Source organism: Triticum urartu, chromosome 1A (assembly GCF_056163025.1).
Source record: "Triticum urartu cultivar PI428250 chromosome 1A, HENAU_Tu73, whole genome shotgun sequence".
NCBI classification, from domain to species: domain Eukaryota; kingdom Viridiplantae; phylum Streptophyta; class Magnoliopsida; order Poales; family Poaceae; genus Triticum; species Triticum urartu.
The window spans coordinates 580,716,484-580,728,794 of record NC_141873.1 but is presented as its reverse complement, the minus strand read 5'-3'; the positions used below and the strand labels follow the sequence as shown (position 1 = coordinate 580,728,794).

At 45.5% G+C, this 12,311-nt stretch overlaps 1 protein-coding gene across 2 annotated transcripts; it reads left to right on the top strand.

The window, feature by feature from the left end:
• Nucleotides 1-6,425: 6,425 nt before the first annotated feature.
• Nucleotides 6,426-12,054, top strand: LOC147993026 (uncharacterized). Of its 2 annotated transcripts, XM_087533202.1 has the most exons (11): nucleotides 6,426-6,620; nucleotides 6,705-6,860; nucleotides 6,942-6,999; nucleotides 9,361-9,412; nucleotides 9,549-9,699; nucleotides 9,781-9,869; nucleotides 10,099-10,327; nucleotides 10,526-10,661; nucleotides 11,292-11,386; nucleotides 11,466-11,589; nucleotides 11,714-12,054. In XM_087533202.1, exons 1-11 carry the CDS (start codon nucleotides 6,559-6,561, stop codon nucleotides 11,798-11,800), a joined length of 1,239 nt encoding a protein of 412 aa, XP_087389328.1. In that variant the 5' UTR covers nucleotides 6,426-6,558; the 3' UTR covers nucleotides 11,801-12,054. The 2 variants fall into 2 exon arrangements, with proteins under 2 accessions (XP_087389328.1, XP_087389331.1); XM_087533205.1 differs by lacking the exon at nucleotides 6,426-6,620 and having other exon boundaries at nucleotides 6,723-6,860; nucleotides 9,354-9,412.
• Nucleotides 12,055-12,311: the final 257 nt, after the last annotated feature.

Sequence of the window (12,311 nt, the reverse complement as noted above, 5' to 3'; positions counted from 1 at the left end):
TATATGGGAAGTCCTGTTTTGGTCACCGGAAGAGTTTCGGGGTTTATCGGTAACGTACCGGGACCACCGGGAGGGTCCCGGGGGTCCACCAAGTGGGGCCACCAACCCCGGAGGCTTGCGTGGGCTAAGAGTGGTGAGGGACCAGCCCCTTAGTGGGCTGGTGCGCCTCCCGCAAGGGCCCATGGCGCCTAAGAGGTGGAAAGGGGGCAAACCTTAAGGGATATGGGCCTTAAGGCACATATTGGTGCGCCTCCCTCTCCTCTCCCCCTCTTGGCCGCCATCCTTGATCCCCATCTAGGGCTGCCGCCCCCCTAGGGGGTGGGAACCCTAGAGGGGGCGCAGCCCCTCCCCTTCCCTATATATATGAGGCCTAGGGCTGCCCATAAAACATGTGATTCGATCTCTCGTTGGTGCAGCCCTACATCTCTCTCTCCCTCCTCTTCTGTGGTGCTTGGCGAAGCCCTGCAGGATTGCCACGCTCCTCCATCACCACCACGCCGTTGTGCTGCTGCTAGATGGAGTCTTCCTCAACCTCTCCCTCTCTCCTTGCTGGATCAAGGCGTGGGAGACGTCACCGGGTTGTACGTGTGTTGAACGCGGAGGTGCCGTGCGTTCGACACTTGATCATCGGTGATTTGGATCATGACGAGTACGACTCCATCAACCCCGTTCACTTGAACGCTTCCGCTTAGCGATCTACAAGGGTATGTAGATGCACTCTCCTTCCCCTCGTTGCTAGTCTCTCCATAGATAGATCTTGGTGATACGTAGGAAAATTTTGAATTTCTGCTACGTTCCCCAACACAAGTGTGGGAGGGGACCAGCCCCAGGTGGGCTGGTGCGCCCCCCACCAAGGCCCAAGGCGCAAGGGAGAGGGAAGGGGGGCAAACCCTAGGGCAGATGGGCCCTAAGGCCCACCCCAGGTGCGCCTCCCCTCTCTCCCCCCTTGGCCGCCCCCTTAGATGGGATCTAGGCTGGCCGCCACCCCTAGGGGTGGAAACCTAGTTGGGGGCGCAGCCCCTCCCCTCCCCCTATATATACTTGAGGTTTGGGCTGCCCAACACACACGAGTTCCTCTCCTTCTTGGCGCAGCCCTATCCCTCTCCCTCCTCGTCTCTTGCGGTGCTTGGCGAAGCCCTGCTGGAGTACCACGCTCCTCCACCACCACCACGCCGTTTTGCTGCTGCTGGATGGAGTCTTCCTCAACCTCTCCATCTCCCCTTGCTGGATCAAGGCATGGGAGACGTCACCGGGCTGTACGTGTGTTGAACGCGGAGGTGCCGTCCGTTCGGCACTAGGATCTCCGGTGATTTGGATCACGACGAGTACGACTCCTTCAACCCCATTCTCTTGAATGCTTCCGCGTAGCGATCTACAAGGGTATGTAGATGCACTCTCCTTCCCTCGTTGCTGGTTTCTCCATAGATAGATCTTGGTGACACGTAGGAAAATTTTGAATTTCTGCTTCGTTCCCCAACACAGTGATGCCATTTAAAGCTAGCTAGAGGGAAAAGCCATTTAAAAAAAATCCTCTCATCTCATATGAGGAGTGTTAATCCTAAGACTAATAGTTTGTTGTGCAGTACAGCTACAGTGATGCCCTGTCCATTTTGTCCCTCCCCGACTAGATACTAGAGTAGCACTGTTGATGCCCTGTTCTTGTTGAACTTTATGACAGTATATACAACAACTTATCCTCTTAAGCCAAAACAACTTTCTAAAAGCCAGATGCAACTTGTTGAGCTAATTTTGAGCAGAACTCCTTGAGGAACTAGCAGCAAAAGGTACTGAACTAGCAGCAAGCTTGTGTTATTGCTTACTAAGGTACTGAACGGATCAGAACTTCAGAACAGTGAGCTTTACATACTAATTTCAGAGGGATTTGAACCTAATTTGACCTAAATTCGAGAGGGATTTGACCTTATTTTGCATCTACACTAGCCCCTAATCCATGGCTAGAGCTAGTAGTAGGAACACATGGTAGAGTAATTAGGCAGCCTTGAGGAACCCAAATCCATGGCTGCTAGATCGAATGAAACAAGGAGGGGAGAGGGGACGGAGGGGAGTTGGGGGCACCTTCACCTTGGGTGGCTGAACGACGGCGCCGTGGATTTAGAGGTCTAGGTGGAAGAAGCCCTTGATTGCGGCGACTGTGGTGGCTGGGTGCGCCCCTCCTGCTCCTCCTCCTCGAGCAGGACAAGGTCGGCGGCTACACGGTGAGGAGAAGGCCCTCCTCTCCTCTCCGGGCGTCGTCCTGGTCACTTGCCGGCGCGGTCTACCTGTAGAGATGAGACAAGAAGGGGTTAGGGGTTTGGAGTGGAGGGGGGCTTACGGGCGGAGGAGGACGGGCGGAGGAGGAAGGGGGCTTACGGGCGGAGGAGGACGGGCGACGGCGCAGTAGGCGCGGCGGAGGGAGGCGCTACTGGGCTCCTGTGCCGGCTGCGGGGCAGCGGAGGCTTCGGACGGCTGGGTGCGCCGCGGCGTCGGGCTGGTAGTCGTGGCGGCAGGCGGGGGAGCCGGAGCAGGTGTGGAGCGGGCGCGGGGGTCGTTGGAGCGGGCCGGGGGTCGTCGGAGCGGGCGCGGCGGGGGAGGGAAGGGGGATCTAGCGAGGGAGAGGGAAGGAGGGATCGGGCGAAGGGGTATCCAGCTAGACACTATAGCAATGGCGCACCACCCTCTGGTGCGCCATTAGTAGTTTTTTTTCTGATAGCAATGGCGCACCCTCCACTGGTGCGCCATTAGTAACTTTTTTTTTCTGACAGCAATGGCGCACCCTCCTCTGGTGCGCCATTAGTAACATTTCTTTTCATTATTTCTTGTTGCATCTAATAATTTGTTTTTTATCAAATTTGTTATTTAATGAGGACTAGAACAGAAGATATCATCAAATATCATCAAATTTTTTTTTGAAAATATCATCAAATTTGTTTTTTTATTTTTAATTGAAAATATCATCAAATAATTTTTATACTAATGGCGCACCGTGGCACAGTGCGCCATTACTAGTTTCAATGGTGCGCCATTAGTAGTTTTGCAAAAAAGTAAAAAAAAATACAGTAGTGGCGCACTCTACGACTGGTGCGCCATTAGTAGTTCTAACTACTAATGGCGCACTCCGCCCGGATGCGCCATTAATATGTTTGAAAAAATGAAAAAAAAACATTTTGTTACTAGTGGCGCACCATGTGCCAGGTGCGCCATTAGTATCTTCCACACTAATGGCGCACCAGCACATGGTGCGCCACTGCTATATAGTAGTGGCGCACCACATGACAGGTACGTCATTAGTGTCCATTCCATCTATAGCCCTTTTCCTAGTAGTGTTAATCACTTGGACACGTGTCGGTTGACAGCTAAGTGGCCGCAAGCCTTGTCATTTCACCATCAGAATTGCTTCGGCTATAAATATCATCCCCACCCCAACCTTCACTGGTTGGCTGCTTCATTTGATTTGACAATCTGAGGAACTCCTCTCTCTTGAGAGATTTCATCGAGAGAAAACCCCCAAAACATAGTTAGTGGTTGAGCATCACATAGAACTAAGTTGATATTAGCTTGTGCCTATTACGCTTGAGGGTTACACAATGTCTAGACGGTTAGGCTTCTGCCTAAGCAACCGAGAGTCATTGTGGTTTCTATTTACATCACATATTGTCGCCATCAAACAACACTGGTTCTATTTACTTATAGTATTTACATTCCGTTGAGTTATTCTTCATTGTGTTGTTCTTTGGTGACCCGCTAATCAGTCTGCTGAGCATTTCCATCTGCATTGCAATCATGTTTGTCTTTTTTTCCATCTTGCTTTATTAAATGTGATATGCCTCACATTTTCTTCATATATTGTTACTTAGTTATCCTTCTAGTCTTAGTCCTGATGGCTATCTTGCAGTAGCTTATCTTATTTTTTTCCTCTTAAGTCAATTCCCTTCAATAGTTTATCTATGGTGTTGAACTGCCTCTATTTACATTATTTCAGTGTGTTGTATTGAGAGATTTGTGTTTTTGGAAGAAAATTTAAATCTCCTATTCGCCACTTCTAGTTGATATAATTTGATCCTATAGCTAGTTTGCTAAGATATATAAGAGAAATGTGTTGTTACATAATGCATTGATTGATTGATTTGCTTGTTATGGATGTTCTATTTACTACTCATTCCAAACTAGATCAAACTTCTCTGAATTTCACTATCCAAGTATAGTACATGAAGAATCACAATGTACTTTTCCACTAGGTGTTGAAGATTAATGCACAACAGTAGAAAGAGGGGTGATGCTCAAAGGTAGGATAGTACCTCAAAGGCGATGATGGTTACACAATCATTTTATTTAGGTTCAGGCCCCTCAGATGGGTACAAGTCCTACATGTTGACACCTATCTTTATTGATTATTCAGATAATTACAATGGAATAGATCTAATATGGATGACTAGGTCACTGGCATGTTGCCTCCAGCACCGCTTGAACCTTGATGGATGTTGGTTTGTCCTTTATATAGTTAGAGGAAGTGGAAATGCACCAGTAGTCCATTAACTCAAAGTGTTTGCACGTGTTTGCACACTTTAGGCAAACACTTAGGATTCATGAATTTAGTCACTAAACTCGTTTAAGTGAACAAATTAAGACCAAAGAAATGATTTGGCACTGAAAAAACGCAAATCTGGTTGCCATATTGGCACATACTGGACTGCTCGTGCTAGGTTAATTTTTACCATTTTTCTGTTTTGTAAAATGCCCGAAAGTTAGGCAACTGCTTGCCTGACATGATCGACCTTGGAAGTTTCCCCGTTCCGACCATTACATCATTTCCCATCCTCATTCGTCTTCTCCTAACATGATCGACCACCACCATGGCGGTCGTCCAAACAACTCATGCATGCCGTTGTTGCACCCACGGAGCCCTTGCACGCCCTTGTATGATAAGTTCATTTGTTCTCAAAAAAGATTCTACCCCTCCCCCGCCCCCTCCATTTTACATCAGGGCACCACATCATGTTAGCAGCATCGATCGCTCGGTGATAAGTTGAGCTTCCATTTTGTGTGTGGATTGAGCAAGACTGCGTTCGTCCAATCAACCCCAAAAACTGATATATGATTTCTTTCTACAGCTGATCTAACAGAGATGCATGAAAAATACACTTACTATTTAATTATAGTGGTAACTAATTCGGTTGGGTATCTTTGCAAATAAGGCAAATAAAAGTATTGGTTGCTACAAAGTCATCATCTACCATGTTGCTGGCCGAATGGCTTAAGATAACTAGCAACTTCATTAATTTACCAATTTTCCAAAAAAAAACATTTAGCTCTCGTATATCCGCATTAGGTTATGTTGAAATTACACCTTAATTACAAACAAGTAATCCCTCTGCTCCATATTAATTGACACTGCTTTAGTATAAATTTATACTAAAGTTACTAAATCAGCGATAATTAATATGGATTGGAGGCAGTGCTATATTTATGACTTATGAGTTCATTATAAAAGTTTTGTGGGGTAGTTCTTCATTTCCCATTCATTTATGCAATCACTTAAAAGTAGACAACTGATGCTCGTTGGTTGACACCACATTGTAGACTACAAAAGACACTCAAATTATTCATACATTAAATTCAAAATCATGACATGCGGTACTACACCTATTGTTGACTATGTGTGCATCTTACTACCTCCGTCCTGGTTTATTGGTCCCCTTTGTAATTTGTGTCAAATTTTGATAAAAATTTAACTAACAAAATATTAATGCATGACAACAAAAATTAAATGGTTGGATTCGTATTTGAACATTGTTTTTAATAATATAATTTTTTGTGACATTCATGAATATTTGGTTAGTTAAATTTATGGTTAAAATTTGGCTCGGAATATAATAGGGACCAATAACCCAGGACGGATGTAGTACCTTGCAACATGCAACATTTTGTAAGATCGCAGGTAGCTTAGACTTGGATACATCTCGGCCAATGGATGAAAGGCGAGACTTCATGTCCATCACTAAGACATCAAAGCTTTGTATTCTGGTACATTTTAGTACAAAGTATTTTCTGTCCTGATTAAAATATGTCACTATGACAGTGAACAAGACAGGTCTAGGCTACTGCCTCATAATCCAGGCACTTATTTTTAACAAAATTCGGCACTTATTGGTTGTGTCTTTCCAAGACACAAGTTGAATTATACTATATGAAGTTGTTCTAGAATACAAAATGACAATGGGAGAGAACATCGATCGATGTACATGATTGCGCAGTTAGGAACAAAAACGACAAACTACAATCCAAAATATAGGCTAGCCACGGTATCAACTTGGTATCTTCTACTTATGCACAACAACCGAGGTATATAATTATAGCCACTTGTGTGTTACGGAGTAGTTAACAAAAAAACAGAGTAGGCATGTGAGGAGAGCGAGCACTTGATTCCCATCCCTTGTTCTCTTTGTTCCCATCTTCTTGTGCAAACCTCACCTCCTGCTGTCCTCCCGACCCCCTTCTCGATTGGGTTCGTTACTCCCGAAGCCGCTCGCCTAGTCCAATCGAGGAGGCGACCGGTCATTTATGGCGGCCACGGCGACCAAGAAACTGCAGGAGCCTGGACGGGACGTTGACGGCGAGCTGAGGTGGGTGTTCCCTTCTTCCACCTCCATACATTCCCTCCTGCTACCACATCTCTAGTTCTCACTCCCCTCCTCGCTCCCAACCAGCGATGTACCCACCGTCAGACTCGACCCCGGCCCCGGTTCGTTGGACGCGGCGCCGACCCGCGAACCGGTTCCCACGGCGATGCCGGCAGCGGGGGTAGAGTCCTCGTCGATGAGAAAGCTGGGGAAGCTCTTCAAGCTCACCGAAGTGCACCTATGGTAATCAATCCCCTCCCCCTCGTCCCTCTCCGACTCGTTCAGGCTAGTGTTGTTGTTGGCTGAGCAGTTAGCTCAATGCAGGGATGATTTTTATGTGAAGACTGAGGATTGCGATGCTACAGAGACTACTGGTTGCACGGTAAGAAGATTATGTTAGAATAAATCCGAGACGCTCCGTCTATCTACCGAGGATCAAGCAATCACACGAGCACGACACTGAGATTTGTTAACGAGGTTTACCGATATGGCTATATCCCGGGACATGACTAAGGGCGCTCCTCCCCATGATACCGTCACAATACCGCACCCCGGTCGCCCGGGCGCCGGCACACGCCGCCGGCTCCCCTGCGTGCCCGTGCTATTATGTTGGCATAGGTTACATCGTGTGTCTACCCCCGTTATATATGAGAGGCCTAGGATACAATTGTCCTACTTGGACACGACTCCACCCTGTCTACACACAGTCCCAAACCAAATCCAACTGTAACCTACCTTGTACAATAATATTCGACACAATTCTAACAAATCTTGAATTCGTCCATGCGTCAAACCTCCATGTATATTGGATTTGAGATACGTCATGAGCACCGCTGCTACTCCCAGACTCCATGTGACTCCACCTGCAACTGTAGTCCCTTCTCGTCTTCCTCACGGTTAATACTCGAGCAAAATTAAGTTCCTCAATACTCTACTTTGTGCTCCCAACTTCCGGAGAATCCGTTCAACACCATCACACACCGACCACTGTCTGCGTGAAAGTGAACAACTCACATATTGGACGCCACATATAAGAGTTACCTAAACTCAACGTCACCGCCCTTTCTTAACCGTCTGTCTGAAACTTGAAGGAATTTCACCGTCGTCCTATGTCACCCTGAGTCAAATTCATAGTTGTCTCATCCTTTTCCCCGGATAGTCTGTGACATGTCCCATAGCTATAGCACTCCGCCTCCTTCTGTATTTGCCATCCGCACTTTGACATGTGCACTGAACACCACAGAATATGCAGCCATGTACTCTCTCAGCTTTTAACAATTTCAGACCCTCCGCCACTTTCTCAGATTCTCCATGGTCAACTCCTGTGCATCTTCCGGCACCGATAGACCCAGTCACCAACTTGAATCCGGTACTCGTCAACACTGCTTCAGCACCCCTGCACACTTTGTCTGACCACATGTCTGACCATCAGTGCCTTGCCCTATCGTTGTGTCCCGTGCTTACCGCACGCCTCGTCGCTATCACCGCATCGACCCTCTGCTGTCCTGGTCGAGTCTCCTAATTCTAACAGATTCCACTTCCATCTTGCCATCATGACGTGGGTTGTGCTTAACCCGTTCGTCTGCTGACATTTCCTCTCTTTGTTTTTTAAGGGAAGTCTGCTGACATTTCCAAGAAATTGAAAACGCTCGCTTCTTCTGTTGCCCAATTGACAAAAAAAAGTGTTCTGTGCAGTGATATTTTTGATAAAGGGCACTGTTTATTACTTAAAAGATGGGGGCTGCTACGTGTCGGCCGGCAGATTTTTTTTAAAAGATCCGCCGCCTCGCGAGCCATTGGATGACAAGTTTCGCACCCATCTGATCTCCTCCTTTAGTCACATTATTTCGCAACAACAAGCATGTTGCGCAATGTCCCTTTGCAAGACAACCTTGGTTGCAATTCTTTGCAATAGGGACATTGTTGCAAAAAGCCCTTTTGCGTCATGGGCGCTGTTGCGAAGCCTGCAGATAACTTGCAAAGCCCTTTACAACAGGAACATTGTCGAAAAAGCTCCTTCGCAACATAATCCTTGTTGCAAAAATTATCTTCACTAGTGCATCATCACCATTGCAACTCTTGTTGCAATTGCAACAAGAGTCATGTTGCAAAATTGTGTTGGGATCACGTGGGACGCGTGGCACAACGGAGAGGCGGTCGATGCCCCGTGCGTTATCCGCCAGCTGGACCAGTCCTAAGATCATGATGCCATCCATGTTACCATGTATGGTAAAAGTATCCCTCACCAATAAAGGGCGCTTTATTACTTCAAATATTTAACTATTACACCCAGTCTATGCGTAACTAGGATGCACACAGTCAAACAAAGTCCAGTCTCAAAAAGTAAAAAAAAAAGACGAAATATAAGTAGTCATGAAAAGACTGTATGACGCCTGAACCGTGGGAGGGCCAATCCTAAGATCATGATGCCATCCATGTATGGTAAAAGTATCCCTCTCCGTGTTGTCCAAGCGTGTACACACCTCCGTAAATAGGTCTTGATTCTTCATATATTATAGAGATGACCATAAACTGAGTGTACCGATACATCTGTAGATAACCGGCATAAGAGAAGTACTTTTATTGTTAAAAAACTTTATCATTTCTACGTCTAGTTGATGTTGATGTAGACAACCTGTTTGCGATTACGTCTAGTTGATGTTGTTTTTCATTTCATGGTCTTCATTATCCGAATTGTGTTAAAGCATTTCATGCAAGCTATTTGAAACTTCCAAGTTTGCAGGGATCTCAAACAACTGAAAACCACAATAAAGCAGCCAAAACAATAGATGAAGGTAAAGATTTGTTGCCCCCACATACAACACATAGACAATAACACAAGCAAATCGATACATATTTTTATTCTTATTTTGCTGCAAACATCCACAAATTTCTTCTGATATACCATTTGTTGTTTCTTGATATCAATAGATCATTCGTTTGTTGAAGATATGGAATTGGCTAGTCGCATGGCAGATCAGACTGGTGATGACACACATCTGGATGAGCAGAGACATGAACTTATTTACAATGAAGCACTCAGTTTATCAGACATTCCTGACAAAGAGTTGATATATATAAGGTGTGCCTTATTACACTAAAATATTGTTTCGTTGCTTCCTTGGCATATGGATGTTTTTATTAACATATTATCTATATCTAGTGTGATAGCTACCATTGATGAAGCACAATATGACAAAAATATGCAGAATGATAGTTCAATGACTGAAGTGTTAGAAATGAACCAAGAAGGTACTACCATCAAAAATAAAAAGAGAGTAAGGAGATCTCAATCGTGCAAGATAATATTACTCGGCTAGAGCTTCTAGGAGTTTTTTTTCAGAGATGATATTGTTGACTGACAGATTAGTTTTCCTTGGCGAGGGTGGCGTTCAATATGCAGCTTGTTGCTATACCTACCCTTCTTGTACTCTTTCTGTTTATATATATCAGATAAGTAACCATTTATTTCATTCTACAGTTCATTCATGTCCGGATTTGGCAAACATGTCCAGTGACATTGCCAGGTATTGGAATCAGCGGTACTCGCTTTTCTCCCTTTTTGATAGTGGTATAAAGATGGATGAAGAGGGGTGGTTTTCAGTGACGCCAGAGCTCATCGCAAAGCATCATGCATCTCGTGTTGGTGCGGGCATATTGATTGACTGTTTCGCAGGAGTTGGTGGTAATACCATCCAGTTTGCTACAAAGTATGCCACTGTTATCGTGTTCTTATATCTTAAGTAAATGATAATAAACAATGTGTTAGGATGAACTCTCCCTTTTGTATAGCTAATTTCATATGATGTGTAAACTTCCACCTCTCTGACACAATCTCCCTTTAGAAGCCATCCTTTTCATATGATGTGTAAACTTCCACCTCTCTGACACAATCTTTTATTTTTCAGGTGTAAGCATGTTGTTGCTGTTGACATTGACCCACATAAGATTGGTTATGCACAGCATAATGCAACTATTTACGGAGTAAATGATCACATAGACTTCATCGTAGGAGATTTTATTAATATAGCACCTCATCTGAAGGTATGCCTTATGCCTTGAAAATATGACACCTTTAAGTTTTTGTGCACCTGTCATTTCCTGTAGCTGCATATCTTCATAGTTGTCTGATAATGCATTTGTTTGGCCATTTTCGTTTACATGTAACCATTAGGTAGGGTACCAGTATCTTTCCATTAGAAGTCCCACAAGAGGAAATTTTGTTATAAAACCATTTTTAGATTATAAGGCACAGCCCCAGTCTGGGGTTTATTAGAGGACAGACCATTAAGTAGCATTCAAGTTCAGTTGCAAAACGTAATCATAGATGACTGCCATAATGATAACTTCCTTTTTAATAATATAATAGAAGTTGTTTAGAGCATCTACTTACCATACATTAAGGAGAGAGTAATTAGCTAGCAGCAGTGATGTGACAGAAGGTGCTAATCTAAGCTTAGCATCATCGCTAAGCTAAAAAGAACAAAGGCACTTGGCTCCTTTTTTACGCAAAACTGAAAAGAAATGTCCTTATAGTATATTGGCAGTAGGGAGTACCATCTTTGTGTGCATACCAAAGCGGAGACGAGGAGATGACTCGGACGATCTTGCTATGCTACTCTTGTTGTTCTACAAGTTAGTTTGTATGCTTTTGCGAAAAGTGGTTGTTTGCAGGGAGAAACTGTTTTCATGTCACCCCCTTGGGGTGGACCAGACTATGCAAAAGTCGATGTTTACGATATCAAAACCATGCTTAAGCCTTGTGATGGGTGAGCTCCTCGGTTCAGAATATAGTTTGTTTCTTTGCTGTGCTCCCAAATGTTCACACGTCCTTGTTGAACTCTTCAGGTACCATCTCTTCAAACTTGCCACGGCTATCGCTTCGAGAGTAGTCATGTTTCTTCCTCGCAACAGCGACCTAGACCAACTGGCGGACATGTGCTTGTCGGTCGATCCTCCATGGGCGGTTGAGGTACGTCCTTTAGTCATGATCTTTGTCTAGTTGACCTATGAAGTTCCATGACGGTCAGAGTGGTCTGGCGATGCCTTTTGGACCAATGTCACACAGTCACAGTGGATCCCTTTCATTCTGGCAGGTGGAGAAGAATTTTCTCAATGGGAAGCTGAAAACCATAACAACGTACTTTGAAGAACACGTGAGCGTAGACGTGGAACACCAATGATCCCCACCCAAAAACCGTGTCCGTTCCTGAACAACGCTGATGATACTTAATTTATCTGAAATCCAAGTACTCTGCTGGATGAGAGATTCCGTGTTGGTGTTCGGTGTACTTGGGCAGCAACGCATACAGCTGGGGTTAATGTATAAGTAGCCGATTCGCCGAGAAACTTGGTATGGTTTAGTTGCTTGTGTACGGTATAGTTTCAGGTGCAAAATTGGAGAGCCCTGAATGGATATAATTTTCCTTTATATTTACATGGTCAATTCACCAACTATTGATTGGGCTCTCGGGCGACTCGGGGGCGCAACCCTAGTCGCCCGCCGGTTCCCCACCGCCCCTCCTCCTCCCCCGCCGCCGCCGGCAGCCGTCACCGGGCTTGCCCGCGCGGCGGTAGGCGGCGGCGGGGCTTCCCCGCACGTCCGCCTCGGCCTCTGGAGACCCCCCCTCCCTGCATCAGAAGACGCCGCCGCCCGCTTCCTACCGTCTCGCCCCTCCCGATCCGGTGCGGGGG

Excerpts from the sequence above, each read along its gene's own strand:
- LOC147993026 (XM_087533202.1), top strand. The coding sequence starts at position 6,559 with ATGGCGGCCACGGCGACCAAGAAACTGCAGGAGCCTGGACGGGACGTT. Across the intron at positions 9,413-9,548 it reads AGCCAAAACAATAGATGAAG|ATCATTCGTTTGTTGAAGAT; the intron begins GTAAAGATTTGT and ends TGATATCAATAG. Across the intron at positions 10,328-10,525 it reads ACCATCCAGTTTGCTACAAA|GTGTAAGCATGTTGTTGCTG; the intron begins GTATGCCACTGT and ends TTTATTTTTCAG.